At 44.2% G+C, this 19353-nt stretch overlaps 1 protein-coding gene and 1 long non-coding RNA gene across 3 annotated transcripts in view; both read right to left on the reverse strand.

Annotated features, from left to right (window-relative positions):
• The window catches only part of LOC138521888 (uncharacterized), a 502654-nt gene that overhangs the window by 74759 nt on the left and 408542 nt on the right, over nucleotides 1-19353 (reverse strand). Inside the window, exon 1 of one of the 2 annotated variants that reach the window (XR_011283157.1) lies at nucleotides 8713-8740. The exons of the other annotated variant lie outside the window; for it this stretch is intronic. This is a non-coding gene — a long non-coding RNA (uncharacterized lncRNA). Of the gene's footprint in view, nucleotides 1-8712; nucleotides 8741-19353 lie in introns of those variants that run through there. 2 annotated transcript variants of the gene reach the window in all.
• The window catches only part of LOC138522122 (E3 ubiquitin-protein ligase TRIM39-like), a 90741-nt gene continuing 80210 nt past the window's right edge, over nucleotides 8823-19353 (reverse strand). Inside the window, exons 5-6 of the mRNA XM_069635379.1 lie at nucleotides 11562-11674; nucleotides 8823-8857 (exon numbers count right to left, since the gene is read on the reverse strand). Coding sequence (XP_069491480.1) covers nucleotides 8823-8857; nucleotides 11562-11674 — 148 coding nt within the window. The remainder of the gene's footprint in view (nucleotides 8858-11561; nucleotides 11675-19353) is intronic.

The raw sequence follows: 19353 nt of genomic DNA on the forward strand, positions 1-19353 counted from the left end.
CTTTCCGCTTCTAGTGAGTCTGAACTGACATGAAGCACCTCAGACTATGTCAGCCGACGAGGAGCTTAGAGTCAATGCCGCCTTGAATCGTGTCTCATGGAACACACAAAATCTTTCTTCGATCCTGGCCCCTATACGGTCGGCTCTGCTTGGATACAAAGAGGATTGCGAAGTAACTCCCCTCGAATGCTCTAAGACCTGCGCCATTAATGCCGTTATGGATTTTGCTGTCCTGATCCAGTCGGTTATTACTAATTTCCTCATTGAGAGGAACTCTAAGGCTCGTGTGTCTACTGCTGGGTCCCACAAACACTCATTTGATAAGCAAACCACCATGAGGAGAAAGGAACTCTGTTCTCCTTAGAGAACTAGCTCGTAAGGAAAGACTGCTACAGAACATGCTTCACGGGTCAAAGAGGCCAATATTGTAAATGGTTGAGGCGCCGTAGATATGAACTGGAATGCCTTTGCTGGCGTTCATTGGTGGATTGTGCTATATCTAATGACACTCGCCAGTTTTGGAAGATCGTTGAGGGTGATTCCCACGTGACAGGTGATTTCGTCAGCGTTTCGGAAACAGCTTGGATTGATTTCATTGGCAACACCTTGGGGAGAGTCGCCACAGTGGATATAGTTAGGAGTGGTGCGACGGTGGACACCCTCACAAACTTATCTGAGAATAAGTGGACTTACTCCAAGGGTCAGGCTGATGTTCTCAGCCTAATCGGGAGAAGTAAAACCTCCAGAGCACCCGGGCCGGATGGTATTTGTAGCACTCTGATCAAAGCCGATGCTACCCATTGGGCTAATGCCCTTCACTCGTTATTTTGCTGGATCACAGAAGCGCAATTGATTCCGCAATACTGGCGGGACAGTGCCATTGTGCCTATTTGGAAGAAGGGCAATAGGATTGATCCGAGCAATTACCGGCTGCTGGCCATGCTAGACACCCCATTAAAAAACTTCACTTGTCTCTTTATTGGAGGAATTGTGGAATTGGTTAGACAGCTTGAACCTAATACCGTTCCACCAAACTGGCTTTCAAAAGGGCCTGAGAACATCCACCAATTGCCTTGCACTGTTAACGGTGATCGAACAACGCTGGAGTATTCGTCGGAGAACAGTGTATGTGGCATTTATAGACTACAGCGCTGCCTTCGACTCTGTTGATAGGCATAGGCTTTGCAATAAGCTGGCGAGTTGGAATATTCCAGCAGGTCTCCACTCTATGATAGTCGCACTTCACGATGGGACTAGAGTCAGAGTACGCCTGGACAAAGCAGGTAGGACATTGCGGTGGATTTAAACCTACCAGGGATTAAAACAAGGATGCATACTAGGGCCCCTGCTCTACAATCTCTACAAGGCCGACATGGGATCAGCGCTGCATAACCCTACCTCTATCCCGCCTAAATTTGGGAATCTTTCACTACAATGGATGGGTTATGCGGATGATATTGTCCTGCGCGACCTGACTCCTGTAGGGCTGCAGGCTGCTTTGTCTAAACTTAAGGAATATTCTGACCTGAACTCCTTGTCTATTAATCCTCATAAATCTAAAATCCTAAAATCCTAAAAGCCCAGCGTTTTGAATGGTACCTTGAAGAAAAAAAACTAGAGGTATTCGACGAATATAAATATCTTGGAGTTGTGCTCGACAGGAGGTTAATCGGGGCATTCCATCTTGAGATACTTGAGTGGAAATGCGCCCAGGCCCTAGGGGGATTGTTCAAGATGGCCAGGGGTGGAGGGGGATATTTCCTCGGGATACTGGCACAATTGTATGTGGCCAGGATCCTACCCATACTCCTGTATGGCTCAGAGGTTTGGGCTTTTGGGAACATTGCGTCGCTAAGCGGATTGGAGAGTAAGCTTTTAAAGAAACTCTTTCGCCTTCCTGCGCGTGCTCCTGTAGAGCCGATTTACCTTGAACTCGAACTGGCCCCATGGGATGCGAGATTTCAGCTGTCTTGTGCTAACATCCACTGGAAACTGACTCCCTAAACTGGCAAGCTGAGATGAAAGACAGGGAGAAACAAGTAGAGATGAGAGACAGCGAGACTGTGAGAAACAAGCAGAGATGAGAGACCGTGAGAAACAAGCAAAGATTTGTAAAATTTAAAATATAATTAATCTCCACTATTAAGAAAGTTAAACAGTCGTGGAGGAAAGACTCATGTTGTAACCTACGAAAACGTACTCCAGCGGCACTAGCTCTGCTCTTTGCTCCCTACTTAGCCAATCTCACTCAGTACAAGTCTGCAGCTGATCTGCCAGGAATATATAATAAAATGATGACTGAAGTTGTTGATAGTTTAGCCCCTCAAAAACTAAGACCAGAAAGGTCTATTCCTTCAAAAATCTGGTATTCATCAGAAATACAAAATCTGAAAATTAAGAAACACAAGAAACTGCGGAAATGGCAGAAAACACAATCTGCTGTTGACGAATCCGACTATAGCCGTGCAGCTAAAGAGCACAAAGATGCTGTCTGCACCGCAAACAAATGCTCCTATGAGAAAAGAATTAAGACCGCCGCGTCAGACACAAGAGCACTTTTTAGGATTCTAAAAGAAGTGGAAGACCCCTGACCCATCAATGTTACAGTCATGACAAACTCAGACTGGTGTTCCCAAATTGAAAAGGCTATGGCTAGCAGGATCCTAATGATTAAAGAGAATATTGAAACCAAGCTTGCTCAATTGAATCCATCATCTGTTTCTGCTCATGTTCACCACCAATCACCCAAGATCAATCCTTTAACCTTTGTAGAAGTGACCGAAGAGGAGGTCCTGGGTATATTAAGAAGGCAAAACCCACCAGTTGTAGAGGAGACATCTGTCCGGCTAAAATGGTGAAAGCTTGTGCCCAGTTGCTTGCCCCTCTGATCACTAAATGTGTAAATGCATCATTTAAAGATATGTCAGTACCACGAGACGCCAAGCAAGCATGGATCACTCCTCTCTTGAAGAAGCCTACACTGGAACCATCTATAGCGGGCAATTATCGCCCGATTACTAACTCCCCCGTCCTTTTGAAGGTACTGGACAAATTAGCACATGGACAGATTCTGGCATTTCTGAGTGCACATGGCATACTAGGCCATAAACAATCAGGCTTCCGGAGTGCCCATAGCACTGGGTCCACCTTGTTGGACCTTAAATCTAACATTCTTCAATTCTATGAAAATGGCAAGACATCTCTGCTGATGCTGCTCGATCTGGCAGCCGCGTTTGACCTGGTAGATCATTCCATCTTAGTCAGCAGACTGCTAGAGCAGGCTTTTTCTCCAAGGAAGCAGTCAACTGGGCCCTATCGTTTCTGTCAGACAGGACTGCTAAGGTTTTCCATGAGGATGCTGTCAGAGGGACTGACCCTGGAATGCGGAGTGCCACAGGGCACGTGCCCATCTCCCACTCTCTTCAATCTATTCATGCTCACACTTTTTGAACAACTTGAAAAAGATGGTATCTGTTACGCTAACTATACTGATGGTACTCAGTGTCTCTTTCCACTTTCAGGTTATCACCTCACGCTGAGATCATCAATGCAACGTACAACCAAATTCACCTCTGGATGTTGCTTAATGGCCTAGCCCTGAACAACTCGAAAACAGAGATCATAATCTTGGGCACTGGCCCTAAGCCTCGCCATCTTGATCAAGCCTACTCTTCCTTCCAAATCGCAGACTGTCTTCTACCTACCCTTCAGAAAGTGAAAACCTTGGGTGTTACCATTAACCAAGAACTCTCAATGAGGGCATATATCAGCTGCCTGGTGTCAAACATGACGTAATACATCAAATTACTGGCACAAACCAGACCGTACTTGGATGTAACCAGCTGTGCCACTTTAGCCAGGGCTATCATCGGGAGCGCCTTGACTAGTGTGCCAGTACCTTACTGGGCGTTGGTAAAGGGGAGCTAAAGAGTCTGCAAGTTGTTCAGAACAAGGCAATGAGGGTTGTAGTAGGTCTGCGAAAAACAGATCATGTGTCACCAGACAGGAGAGCGTTACACTGGCTTCTTATAGCAAAGAGAGTCATGTTTTGCACGCTTTGCATCTCACACTCCTGCCTGTATGGCAAGAGTCCGTCCTACCTGGCAGCCCAGTTTAAATGGCTTCCGGACAGATGTAGCCTCAGATCAAACAACTCTGCCCTACTCCTTATACCCAAGGCAAAACTGACACAGGTGACATGCAGATGTTTTCCATTCGCGTCCCGCGCCTATGGAACACCCTTCCACTCAACCCGAGGCTGTGTTCTAGCTTACCAAGTTTCAAACGAAACCTAAAAACATTCCTTTTGAATGAAGATTGAACCTTTGCCTGGCTTACCCCCCTCTGGCCCTCTTTGACTCCCTGCTATTTATGTTTTGTGTCATATGTTAGTCTTAGCGCTCCTATGCCTCAGGGCTCTTGTTCCAGCACTCTAGAAATAAAATAAATAAATAAAGATGAGAGACAGGGAGAAACAAGTAGAGATGAGAGACAGAGAGGCTGGGAGAAACAAGCAGAGATGAGCAACAGAGAGACCGGGAGAAACAAGCAGAGATGAGAGACAGAAAGACCGGGAGAAACAAGCAGAGGTGAGAGACTGAGATACCGGGATAAGCAAGCAGAGATGAGAGACAGGTAAAAACAAGTAGAGATGAGAGAGAGAGACCGGGAGAAACAAGCAGAGATGAAAAACAAGTAGAGATGAGAGACAGAGAGACCGGGAGAAACAAGCAGAGATGAGAGACAGACCGGGAGAAACAAGCAGAGATGAGAGACAGGGGGAAACAAGTAGAGATGAGAGACAGAGAGAAACAAGAAGAGATGAGAGACCGAGAGAAACAAGCGGAGATAAGAGACAGAGAGACCAGGAGAAACAAGCAGAGATGAGAGACAGGGAGAAATAAGCAGATATAAGAGACAGAGAGACCAGGAGAAACAAGCAGAGATGAAAAACAAGTAGAGATGAGAGACAGAGAGACCAGGAGAAACAAGCAGAGATGAGAGACAGAGAGACCAGGAGAAACAGGCAGAGATGAGAGACAGGGAGAAACAAGTAGAGATGAGAGACAGAGAGAAACAAGAAGAGATGAGAGACCGAGAGAAACAAGCGGAGATAAGAGACAGAGAGACCAGGAGAAACAAGCCGAGATGAGAGACAGGGAGAAATAAGCAGATATAAGAGACAGAGAGACCAGGAGAAACAAGCAGAGGTGAGAGACCGGGAGAAACAAGCAGAGATGAGAGACAGGGAAAAACAAGTAGAGATGAGAGACAGAGAGGAGAGACCGAGAGAAACAAGCAGAGATGAGAGACAGAGAGACCGGAAGAAACAAGCAGAGATGAGAAAAAAGTAGAAATGAGAGACAGAGAGACTGAGAGGAACAAGCAGATGAGAGACCGGGAGAAACAAGCAGAGATGAGACAGGGAGACCGGGAGAAACAAGCAGATATGAGAGACAGTTAGACCAGGAGAAACAAGTAGAGATGAGCGACAGGGGGGCGGGAGAAACAAGCAGAGATGAGAGGCAGAGAGACCAGGAGAAACAAGCAGAGATGAGAGCCAGGGAGAAACAAGTAGAGATGAGAGACAGGGAGAAACAAGCAGAGATAAGAGGCAGAGAGACCAGGAGAAACAAGCAGAGATGAGAGACAGGGAGAAACAAGTAGGGATGAGAGACAGAGGGACCGGGAGAAACAAGCAGAGATGAGAGACCAGTAGAAACAAGTAGAGATGAGAGACAGAGAGACTGGGAGAAACAAGCATAGATGAGAAACAGATAAATGAGAGCGAGTGATGGAAGAATATGGACATCAAGAAAAAGCAGTAAGGGAAAAGTTGGAAAGAGGGAGATGATAAAGAGAATGAAAGAGAGAGAGAGTGGTCTAACACCAGCACAAATTCTATGCTGGCATTAAACCAATGGATTCCTATGGACTTCGCCTGCTATTTACACCTGGTAAATGCCGGCGGATTCCACAGGAGCTCATTGTCAAGGACTCCTGCAATTGTTTAATGTGGGAGGCGATTACGCTCATTCCTTAAGCTTGGATAACTGTGTGATCATCGACAACGAGTCAAAGGAGGGATCAATCACTAATGAACCTGCTAACAAATAAAATAAGGGTAAAAAGAGCAAAAAGAAGGCGCACAAGAAAAAGGCTCATACTAAATAGAATGATTTTAGCTGCAATCCAGCCTGAGCAACAAGCCTGGCTTGATTAATTCCAGCTGAATAGTTACTACCATTGTGATCAGGGCTCATATGACACTCTACCATTAGAAGGAAATAAGACCAAAGTCTCCGCCTAACATCCTACTAAAAAACAAAACTACATCAAAAGGCTTCCAGCTGCTGAGTCCAATACTCTTTCTACTAGAGGTGTCTCCAGAAATAAAGACAACATTGGCAGGAACTCCTGTTCACCCTAAAAGCACTGGTTCATTTATACAGATTACAGAAACTATTAAGTGCCAACCATTACCAGAAGATTCCCACACTCTGCAAGATTTGGAAAACCCTTTTCAAGAGGACAATCATGGGATAACATCTAACGCCATTGCTTCAGACACGCAACCTAAACGGCTCCACCTAATATCCGTCCATGAGGAAAATGGCGTCGTTAAATCAGTAAATGGGAAGAGGGGCCTCTACCAACCTAATTCTAATTCGGATGCTGACTGCTTGGCCCTCAAAGTAAGGAGCCGTTTTTATGTTAGTCGGGACTATTATCCAAATCGAACAACCATCTTCCATTTAGTCCATGACATCATTCCTCTGCGGTGTCTACAAACGGAGGACATTGTGATTGTTGACCTCATAGAAGACGTACTATGCTAGCGCAATAGTTTATTTTCACAATCCCGCTGGACTAGATTGTGTCACGTCACATTATGCTATTTGGGAAAATTAGGTTAAAACTGTTCTATTGTTAAAGCTCCATCTAGAAAGTTTGGGCTGAATCTAGATAGGGGGGTACTGAAATCTAGTAGACCTGTTCCTTTGCTTTCAACTAGACCCCTAAATCAACACTATCTCCCAGCTCACAAGGCAGCGCTATTTCTGTCGCCATTGATGCTCTTGGGTTAAGACATGTTGGTGTTCACTCTCCCTTAGAAGAGAAAGAAGGGTTGGCTGCTACCAGCTGACAGTGGTTATCTTCAATTCTACAACCACAAAATCCACGCAGATCCTAGCCTGTCTTTTACCATTTTCTCCTGGAACACCCGAGGCTTCTCCCACTTCACTGAACCGGATGGTTTATTTGAGAACATCCCCAATTTCTGTGTAGTGGCATTACAGGAAACCTGGCTCCAGGTTAACTTGGGAATCGGCGGCCGCCATTCCATTCAACCTATGGCCACAAGGGGATTCAGGGGCAACCAAAAGGAGGACTGATCATTAGTGTTGATAACACTTAGCAAATCACCAAGATCAGCACTTCGGGCGACTAAGTGCTTGCTGCTATTATTAATTGGGCCCCGAAGTGTGGCAATACAACTTCTCTATTAATCATCAACTTTTATGATTTACTCCCGAGGCTTTATCATGCTAAACGGTCTTTGCCCAGGGGTAACGCCGGAGTAATATACCAGAGTGACTGACAATAGTGCATCGACTATCGAGTAGGTCTTAGTAAACATCAACATGAAAGGTCTTAACAAGAACAGAAAGTGACCACTTTCCCCTCCTCTCCTATATAAATTACACTGAGCCGGTTCATGATAGTGACCCTATCAGCAACATTACTATAAACCAAGGGTGAGTTGGAATACAGGTAATATCGATAAGGCCGTTTGCTTGATAAGCGATCTTGAATTATATTCACAAGCCACTTGCCGTGCAGAGGCCGTAATCAACCGCAGCATCACTTTCCTGCCAGTTGCACTGCAGACGTAGGCCTGATTCAGAGGTGCATGTTAAAATGGAAAAGTGTCGTGTCTCAGTTGAATGACACATGTTTTCATGAAGAAATGGATTCTGATGTAATCCGAGAGTGGCGGCAATATATCAAGTCTGCCACTCCTGCAAAGCCGGGATTTACAGCCTAGCCTTGCCAACCACCTCATGTGCAAGGGGCTGGCAAGGACTGTATTCTGAAGTTTAGAGCACCCTTTCTGCACCAGCCTAAAGAGGCATTAATTAACAGCACCCTGGAGGTGTTGTTAGTAATGAAAAGAGGCAGCATTCCTTACAAAGTGTTAGCTTTTCCGTAAAACAATTCTAGGACTGTCTGAAATAAGTTTTCTTTTCAAGCTGCCAGCGCCACATTTTCTGCGTTACAGAAAGTGCTGCCGAGACTCTTCAAGCTGACGACACTTTCTGTACTGTAGAAATATGTCTTTTCTTTTTGCATTTTGACCAGAGGTGCTCTGCACACGGTAACCCTGCAGCGCTCCATCTGCACATATTTTACATGTTTTTTCATGTCTGCTGCCCGACATCTCTCCTCCACGCTTCCTATCACCCTCAGAATGCAGGTGGGAGGATTTGGGGGGGATCTCGTATTACTGTTTCCTTTCCTATGACCAAGTGTCGCTGCAGGGGACTCAAGCTGCCTCAACTACTGGTGACTCTCTGTGACTCATGTTCCTTTCCTATGACCGAGCGTCACTGCAGGGGACTGTGGCTGCCTCGCCTAACAGTGACTCCTGAGATCCAGGAGGCCCCATGGAGGGTTAGAGTTTGGGATTTGTAAATCACAAGTACTCACGTTCACAGGATTTCACGTATCTCCAATCTGAAAGTAAGAAGAAAATTTAGGGTTTGTGAAATCAGACAAACCAGCGAGACATTGAAGTATGTTAAATATATTTATTACCATTAATTAAACGTACCCATTTCTGCAGGAAATGTTTCTGTAGTAAAAGAAAAACAAGTGATGTATTAGATCCCAAACTTTTCTACTGTAAAACATAACCCAGCACTCCCTGCCCTTCCCCCAATGCCTCCCCTCCAGCTCCCACCACTGCACCCCCACTCCCTGCCCTTCCCATAATGCGTCCCCTCCATCTCCCACCACTGCACCCCCACTCCCTGCCCTTCCCTAATGCGTCCCCTCCATCTCCCACCACTGCACCCCCACTCCCTGCCTTACCCCTTATGCCTTCCCTGCAGCCCCCACCACTGCACCCCACCACCTTGGGTGTCCAATAGTCATGTTTTGGCTTTTCCTCCCCAGCACCCAATAGGGGAGGGTCACACACCCACAGATCTCACGTTCTCAGAGCTTAACATTCTCAGCACACAGTAAAGGACCAGGGAAAAGGGCATTAAGATCACAGATAATGTAGCCTCTTTATTGGATCAGGCATATCATGCCACTAAATCTGATAAAAAGGACCTCCTATTTTAAACCCAATACTGGCTCAGTGTCCTTGCAAGCAATACTTTGGGGGGATTTAAAAGTGACCCCCGAGGTATTGCATTACCCCCCACCTGTGCATCTCTCAAATCCGAACGATTGCAATTGACTGCATTGGGAGAGTAACTTCATGCATTGGAACAAACATACCCTATTACCCCAACACCACAAGATCTAAAGGCGTTGCCAAGTTTCAGGCTCAAGCCGACCGTGAGGCTAAATTATTATCTGAGCTGGTCCAAATCCAGAAGTCTGGGGAAGCTGATATGCCCGAGACAATGTTGGCCAGACTGTTGTGTCACGAGTACGGTCAGACCTGTATTCAAACTATTCAGAGGCCAGGGGGTCCCTGATGCAGCGCTCTCAGGATATCATTCATGTCTTTATTGGCCTTTTGGGGTTCTCTCTACTCTACTATAACCAGGAAACATGGTCTACTGAGGTGGTAAAGATAAGATATTCAGAATCAGCCCTATGGAAAGATTCTCAGAGGCCACCCTATTCTGGTGAACAGGACGACACTATTGTCTAGCCAAACTCTATCAAGGTAGTGCGACTGGGCAGTAAGGCTTAGACTTGGGAGAGTGTGGGCGGTGATGGGTTCAATTAAGCACAGAATGTATACAAATGCACTACTATTTATTAGGCCTTGAACCATCTCTTATCAATGAAAATCACAGGGAAGCAAAACTACTAACCGTACACTATCAACATATGTACATCCGTCATTACGACCTCCAACACATGGTATAGGGCGACAACAGCCCTTGCAGCCGCGACTGCAGAACCGCTCAGTTTCCACTGCAGGAAGGGGAGGGTCCAAGCCACACATATTCTACCGGATCTGTCTTTTCACCACAATACTTCTGACCGAAATAAAATCTTTTTATTTTTGCAACACATTTTTTTAATGAAAGAAGTCTTTTGGCACGTCTCCTTTTAATATCAACAACCGTTTGGTTTATTTTTTCTGCATTATAATTTATTTTAAAGTTGTATTCCTCCCTTCTCTAAAGTAAAATGGTAAAAGACTGGTTAGCCTTTTATTGTCCCCTTCTAACTTCTCCCGCTCCCCTTCTTTAATGATTTGTGCCAGTCCTTCCATTTATCCTTTTTTAGGAGTTATTTTGACTAACTAAATTGAATATTTATAATTTAATTTTCCAATTCATCTTTTTTCACACCACTACATATTTTGCTAGATTTGATGAGTTTTATGTAATGAGTTTTATGTACAAGTCAACAAGTGCATTATCAGTGAAATGTATATGCATTTAGTTTTTTCATCCAGTCATGGATGACCGGTTCATTTCTTATAATCGACACCACAAAAAACATGGTTTTTGCTTGTCGGGAACCCCACCAATCAAATACTCATCCAATCAAACACTCATTCAATCATGGCTAGCTAACATGGACCTCGAAGAGTTAATGCCGAAGCTATCGCCAAGTGACAAAAATGCCCAGACGGCTTGGTAGCTACTAGCAGGACTGCACAAAATAAAATCTTTCAGGCCAGCCTCGGGATTCAGGGTTGCAGTAGGCCTCAGTTCTAGCCCACCTGGAAATGGAAACCTACTCCTCTCTGACCCCCCCCCTCAACCCTCGCGCCACACGAATCATCGGCATCAAACAGTTTGACCGCATTTCCCCCAACCTTTCTAACAGCCCAAATAATCTTTAAAATCGCCTTTATTACATACAAGGCTGTGGTAACCCAGCCACACATGTGCCTAGCAAAGGAACTGGTCACATTAGGAAGCCAGAGCAATTCCAGATGCCACACCCTGGCAAGACTGGAAATAAATAAATGCCCAAAAGCAAATGGACAGGAAGAGAAAGATCTCCCATTATGCGCCAGCACTGTGGCACACGATCCTAACCGCGCAGCACCATTATGCCTGCAGTTTACAAAAAAACTGAAGACCTTGCTATATAAGGAATTTCTCTAAACACTCGGTGCACCAGGTAATAGCATTCAGGGTATGCAGCTCTTGGCACCTGGACTCAAACATTGTGACGCTCCCCATTGCTTGCTATCTACCTGTGCGCTATACAAATACAAGAATACCGACATATTGGTTTTTCATTGAGCTGTGCAAATGCACATGTATTTCAATTAAATAAGTGCGTTGAGATGGTTGGAAAAGCCTTCCCGATCAGCATCACCTCTTGGGTGGGCCTGGACTCATAGCTACCTTTTAATTCTGTGAGCTTCTCCTGCAGGTGGGCATGTCGCGTGGTGCTCTGCAGCGTCGTCTCCATTCCAGGGGCATCTTCCTGGGGCTTTAGAGCCTTCACTTCACTGCACCTGAGAATTATAGAAAGATGCTGTATATAACCCTCAGCCTCCAGTGACAAGTGAGAGTAAGGGGGTCAAAACGCTGAGATAAGGGGGGGGGAGAGACGCCATTCCTAAAGATGGGAAAGGAAGGCTCTGAATCAACATGCACGAAAGGGAGGGGAGGCACATCCCCCGTAAAACAGAGGGGTAGACAGCACCACACGTGTGATAAATGAGAAACAAGAGATCAGCAGGGGAGTGAGGAAGGGCAAAGGAGCCACTACTGGGAGGCACATTCTGAATGAGAGACCCCCGGAGAGCAGAGTGTGGTCTGGGGAATCTCTACATTCTGACTGGGAGACCCCTGGGGAGGAGAGGGTGGGCTGGGGCATATCTACACTCTGAATGAGAGACCTCTGGAGAGGAGAGGGTGGGCTCAGGAATCTCGACATTCTGATACATTTTGAATGAGAGACCCCTAGGGGGGGAGAGGGTGGGCTTGGAAATCTCTACATTCTGACTGGGAGACCCCCGGGGAGGAGAGGGTGGGCTGGGGCATATCTACACTCTGAATGAGAGACCTCTGGAGAGGAGAGGGTGGGCTCAGGAATCTCGACATTCTGATACATTTTGGTATGAGAGACCCCTGGGGAGGAGAGGGTGGGCTCAGGAATTTCTACATTCTAAATGAGAGATCCCCGGGGAGGAGAAGGTGGGCTCAGGGATATCTACATTCTGATACATTTTGAATGAGAGACCCCCAGGGAGGGTGGGCTATGGAATCTCTGCATTCTGACTGGGAGACCCCCGGGGAGGAGAGGGTGGGCTGGGGCATATCTACACTCTGAATGAGAGACCTCTGGAGAGGAGAGGGTGGGCTCAGGAATCTCGACATTCTGATACATTTTGAATGAGAGACCCCTAGGGGGGGAGAGGGTGGGCTTGGAAATCTCTACATTCTGACTGGGAGACCCCCGGGGAGGAGAGGGTGGGCTGGGGCATATCTACACTCTGAATGAGAGACCTCTGGAGAGGAGAGGGTGGGCTCAGGAATCTCGACATTCTGATACATTTTGGTATGAGAGACCCCTGGGGAGGAGAGGGTGGGCTCAGGAATTTCTACATTCTAAATGAGAGATCCCCGGGGAGGAGAAGGTGGGCTCAGGGATATCTACATTCTGATACATTTTGAATGAGAGACCCCCAGGGAGGAGAGAGTGGGCTCGGGAATCTCTATATTCAGATACATTTTGAATGAGAGACCCCCGGGGAGGACAGGGTGCGCTCGGGAATCTCTACATTCGGATACATTTTGAATGAGAGACCCCTGGGGAGGGCAGGGTAGGATCGGACTCTCTACATTCTGCCGGCCTTGCAAGAAATAGCGACTATTTTGTGTAATGGTGACTCGCGTAGCATTTGGGCCATCTTGGGTGAAGCAAAGGGATGCATTAAACAATCTATGATTAACCCCATTAATGAGCATGAGTGGGTGGTGCTCCTGGCTCAGCGTAATTCCTTCCCCCGGGGCCATTGCCTTCTCAGATAGAGTTTAAACCGTCTGGTTTGGTATTTAAGATTATCGAGGAGGACATATATATGAAAATTAAGAGTTTAAAATCTTCTCGGGCTCCTGGACCCAATGGCTTGACGGCATAATCCCCATTTTTGGTCCTCCCTACTTGAAATATTATTTGATAAGGTCCTCGCTGAAGGCACAATTCCGATCTCATGGCAAACTGCAATTCTTGTTCCAATACTAAAAAAAGTCTCTCCCCTGGACCCTGGTAACTACCGACTGCTATCTATGTTGGACTCTACTGGGAAGCTTTTTGCTTCATTCCTTCTTAAGGAATTACAAAATTGGGTAGAACATGGTAGTATTTTGGATAGATACCAGTGTGGATTCCTTGGTTAAGCAAGCACAAGGCCCAAATAATCCCCCTTTATATGCTGTTTTTATCGACTTTAAAGCAGCTTTCGATACAGTCAGGAGGGATTTGCTCTGGCGCAAATTAGATTTATTAGGCTGCCCATCGGGGATACTCTATTACCTAGTTACTACACAGTAACAACACGGTGTGTCTGAGACTGGATAGTGGTGGGGCTATGACCAGGCCCGTTATTCAAATCTGTGTGGTTAAGCCCGGCGTTGTGTCACAGCTCCTCTATTATATAATCTCTATGTCTCAGACCTTCCCCTGTTTTTGTCCCAGACAAGAGGCTGTCCCCCTAAAATAGATGACACGCATTGCACGGTACTGGATTATGCAGACGATCTGGTGCTCCTGGATCACACTTTCAGTGGCATCCAACGCATAGCCAACGCTCTCTGGGCCTATACGGATAAGAACGGGCTTGTTATTAACAGGGGAAAAACACAGCTTATGTTATTTGCTGGCAAATGAATAGCCAGACCCAGGCTGCTGGTGCAGGACACTGAGATTGCCTATACTTTGCAGTACAAATATCTGGGGGTCGAATTTGAGGCTGGAGCGGGCTTTAAAATATGCATCGAAGGCCGTGCTAGGAAGGCAGCACAATTGACTGCACTTATTGCAGTTTGCTAGAAGAAGGGCAGGATATTCGCTGGCTGGAATAAGACAATTGTATTTATTTATTTGCATTTGTATAGCGCACATGCAGCCCAGAGGCATCGTGGCGCTGTTACATGAATGTGTAGCAGAGTTTTGGTTTAAGTTGGTTACATGCGACTGTGAGGTCTCTTGGTTACAGGTACATAAGTAAAACATACAAGGATTACAGTGGACAGCATTCAATTACTATTCAATTGTATCTACAGTGTCTTGTTCCGGCTGTCATTTACGGCCTGGAGAGTCTGGTAGATATTGATTTAAAGTGTCTCCAGCTGATTGAGGGTAGATTTTGGAGGAAATTACTGGGTTTACCTAAGTGTGTCCCCATGGCTATACTGAGGCTCGGGGTATTGATTCACTCAAATCTTTGGTCCTGAAGAAGAGATCTATCATGCACATAAAAATTGTGAATGGACCATCTAATCCTCTCCTAGAAAGGAACAAGTTACTTACCTGTAACTGTTGTTCTCCAGCATGGGTCTGGCATGGATTCACACGCTCATAAATATTCCGTCGTCAGGCTGGGAATCCTTGGTAAAGGAAAAAATCTGTTTAAGTTTCATTTCTGCAAAAAAGAGAAAGCAATCCGTGAGGGATAGCCGCGTCCCCTGCACACTGTCTAACAGGCCGAACGGCCTAATGGAGTTGATAATCCGAAGATTATTTTGAAAGTTTATGAATTTCTTTATATTCAAAATACAGAAGATTTAGGAAAAACACATTCAATAGACAATTAGTGATCATCAACAGTAAATTCTGTTATTTATTTGTGTTTTCAAGTGCCCAACGCGTTTCGAGTCGAAAAAACTCTTCATCAGGGGCGACATATTCATCAAACAATTTCTATAAAAGGAAAATTATATACAATATATTAGTGCTTTAGATAGACTTAATGGTGAACAAAATCTAACAACAAAATCACATTTGTTATGAAGACAGTAATTAGCTTAAACATTTTAGCTGTATTGGTGGGTAACACATTCTATTGAAAAAAAGCCCAACATTACCCTAGTCTTTCCACATTCACCAAGTTAGTGTGATTATGCCACATATGTGTCTATATAGAAAATAGGTAGCTGCCCCTATATTTTGCCTTTGGCGCAGTGAATTTTGGGGGGATAATTTATTACTAAGGAGTGCAAATTATTGTGCTGCATTGATGCAAAATGACCTCTTACCTTGAGTTATGCTAATAACCAGCAAGGACTCAGAGGGTAGACGATTGTGTATTGTCCACTAGGCTCACGGTAACTAGTTCTTTTAAATCTGTGACCAATGGGGACCGATGGCAGAAGCGAATCTCTCAAGCCTAGAGAGAAGGAAAGATATTTTATAACAATGTATGTGAAAAGCTTTCTAAAAGAAAAAAATAGGCTTAGAGCCCAAAGTTAAGTGCGTTTACTAAGTAGTTTTAAAGTCCGGTCTAAATACTCACTTCGATTCACACCAGCAATCTAGGAGGAGTTCAGGAGCCGTAGGAAACGGCAGTTGAATGAGCCTCTCTCACATTTTGCGTGTTTTTATATTGTTAAGTGTTATGACGTCACTCGCGCATGCGTTGGCGGCGTCACGCTTACGCATGACGTCACCCGCGCATGCGCGGAGTGATGTAAACAATCCCCCATGTTGTGTATGAATTAAAATGCAGCATTCTACCATAGGCGATCCATATGAGGAAGCAACGATATCGATTTTTAATTATATGGCGTTACTTAGTAAAAAGTGATGGCCGTAGATGTGTATTTCTAATCTAAAATTTGAAATAGCGGTAATCTGTGAACCTCGATATGGGCAAAAGTGGGTCAAACGGGCTAATGATTAGGCTTTTGTACTAGGGCAACTGAAGAGAGTAGGTTGCTCTCTGAATTGTGATGTTATGTAATTATAATTTGTGTATATATCATCAACAATACTGTCGTGGAAACTTTGTTTAACACATTTAGCATTTTTCAGACCCTTATAAACGTTTCTTAGTTAATCAGTGGAGCATAAGGAAAACACACATTTCAATCACAATGACATAGCAGAATCCAAAAAAGGATAAGGTTTTGAATGTAAAGAATTAAACCGAAAATAGCTTCTAAAAGACATGTCATTGGTTCGGAAAGTTATATCTAGTGTAAGGTTGACCTATGTGAGTGAGACTAAGATGGCTACCTCCTTGTAGTGGGAGTTCATAGGAATGGCCCTAGAAAATAGTCCTCATTAATTCCCAGGGGTGTCATAGCGTCCAATTTGTTGATCCAGAAGAGTTCTCTTTGTGCAAGCTTTTTAGGAAGATTTCCACCTCTACTTGATGGTCGTAGGACCTCCAAAACCACAAATCTCAACTGTGAGATATTGTGTTTTTTCTCTTCAAAATGTCTATAGACTGGGGATTTGCAATTTTTGGTCCTGATGCAGGATTTATGCTCCGTCCATCGGTCTTTAACTTTCCTGTTTGTTCTCCCCACGTAGTATATACCGCATGGGCAACGTATAGCATAAATTACATTCTTGGTATCGCATGTTGCAAATTGTTTTAACGAGATTTTCTTGCCGTTGTAGGGGTGTCTGATATGGTCTCCTTTTATTACATTATTGCAATGTTGGCAATGTAGACATGCAAACGTACCAAGTTTTTGTTTACTGAGAGTTGTCTGTGATGGTTGTTTTGGTTTCTCTGCCTTAATCAGTTGATCTTTCAAATTTCGCCCTCTTTTGTAAGCCATCATAGGTGGATCCGGGAAAAGCTGAGCAAGCGTATTGTCTGATTTAATAATGTCCCAGTTTTTGTGTATAATTCTTTTGATCTGATAGCTTTGGCTTGAGTATTTAAGTGTATGGATTAATCCCTTCTCGTTCTTCTTTGGATGGCCTTCCAATAGTGCATTTCTTTCCTGGGTTTCTGTGCGTATTATGGCTCTTTCTACCACTTCCGATGGGAATCCTCTATCCAAAAATCTTTGTTTCATAGTGTTATATTCTCCCTGGAGTGTATCTGTTTCTGAGGTGATTCTTTTGAGCCGTAATAATTGGCTGTAGGGTAAATTGTCTTTCAGATGCTTTGGATGGTGGCTTGTGTGGTGGAGACAACTATTCACATCCGTCGGTTTTCTGTATAATTTAGTTTTAAGTGAAGTCCCTGTTATTTCAACAGTGACGTCAAGAAAGTTCACATGTGGTTTGCCGATATCCATAGTGAAACCTATTCTTGTATTACAGGTATTTAGAAATTTCCAAAACTCTTGTAGTTCTGTTTCTGTGCCTTTCCATATCCCGAAGACGTCATCTATATACCTCTGCCAGCATTTGATCTTATTCGTCCAGGTTGGATTGTCCAATACATAATGTTTTTCAAAATGATACATGAAGATATTGGCGTAAGATGGGGCCACGGAGGACCCCATTGAGGTACCAGAAATTTGTAGGTAGAACTGCCCATTGTGTCGAAAATAGTTATTGTAGAGTATGATGTTAATTAACTCCAGTGCCAGAATCTTGTGGATTTTTACTTGTCTATTGGATAATAAAAACCATTCTAGAGCTTCAATTCCCTCGGAGTGTGGAATAGAGGTGTATAGACTGTTCACGTCCATGGTGAATAGTATCAGGTTGTCTTCTGTTAGTTGTAATGTTTGTAAAATTTTCAAAAAATGAGTCGTATCCTTAAGATAAGTCGATGTTGCTTGGACCAATGGTTGTAGGGCTGTATCTAGATAGATAGCAAGAGGTTGAAATATACTTTCTGTCCCGGCCACAATTGGACGAAATGGTGGATCTCGAAGGTTTTTGTGTATTTTCGGCAGTCCATAAAAGACCGGTGTTATGGGATATTTCTGTATCAAAAAGTCAGCTGTTTTATCTGTTATCCAGTCCATCATGAGAGCCTTCTCCACAGTTGTATTGATAATGTTAGTTATCCCAAGTATTGGGTCACTATCCAGTGGTGTGTAGGTCCTAGTATCTTGTAAAAGTTTGGAACAGCCTAAATCATAGAGGGTTGTATCCATTAGTACCAGAGCTCCGCCTTTGTCTGCTTGTTTGAGAGTCAAGCTGCTGTCCTCTGCCAGTTGTTTAATTAGTTTCAGTTGGTGCTTGCGGATGTTCTGTTTTTTAGGCTGGGTGTACTTCAATCTTTTAAGGTCTTTTATGGTTTTTTGTTTAAATAGATGAATCAATGGGTGATTGACCTGCGGGTAGAAGTTGCTTTTATTTTTCATTTCTAGGTATTTTGATTTTGTTCTGGTTTGCATGTTATCCTCAATGTTATTAAAAAAGACCTTTAATTCCATCTTCCTTATAAGTTTAAAGAGGTTGACTTCTTCTTCGAAGAACGTAGTGGAGTTAGTTGGTATAAATGAGATACCCAAATTGAGTGTATCTATTTGGGCCGAGGTAAGAGGTTTGGAAGAGATGTTAATCACCAAATTATTCTTTATTTCTTTTTCTGGCGGGGTTTTCTTTTGTCCTCTTCTGGTTTTCCGTCGCCTAAAAAAGGAATCTGTGGAGTGACTACTGTGGATCCACTGGTTGTAGCTTCAGATAAAATATTAGAAGCTGTTGTAGCACTTGGTATTTCTTCGAGTTCCCCACTAGTTACCTCGCTGCTTTCTGTATGTTCTTCTACTGCTGCTGGTTGCCTAGGTGGTCTTCTTGGTACTGGTCGGCTGTTTGTGTAAAATTCTTGCCAAGAGTAAACGATGTCCCGAGCGTAATCCAAAGTATCCCTACGGAATTTTCTAATTTTACGCTGTTCTATGTCCTGTTTGTAAGATTCAAGTTTACTGTTGGTATCTTCCAGAATCTGTTTGAGTTCTGTGTCTGTTTTTAGTTTGGAAAGCTGTGTAGAAATATCTTCAATTTCCTGTTGCAATGATGTCACTGATTTTGAGAGTTCTTCAATGGTGAGTAAGATGAGGTCCAAGGAACATTTATTCAGAATGTGCTCCCATCTATTAACAAAGTCTTTGTTCTCTTTGCAGAGGGTGGGTCTGAGATAAATTCTGAGACCCCTCGGGATCCGTTTAGCTCGATAATACTGAGCGAGTGTTGAAGCGTGTAATTTCTGTGAGATTTCACGTCTGATGAGGCGCTCTAATTTCTGTATAAGTCGCTCTGGATTGTTGT

The sequence above is a fragment of the Ambystoma mexicanum genome, chromosome 13, assembly GCF_040938575.1.
Source record: "Ambystoma mexicanum isolate Mex_15411 chromosome 13, UKY_AmexF1_1, whole genome shotgun sequence".
Taxonomy (NCBI): Eukaryota; Metazoa; Chordata; class Amphibia; order Caudata; family Ambystomatidae; genus Ambystoma; species Ambystoma mexicanum.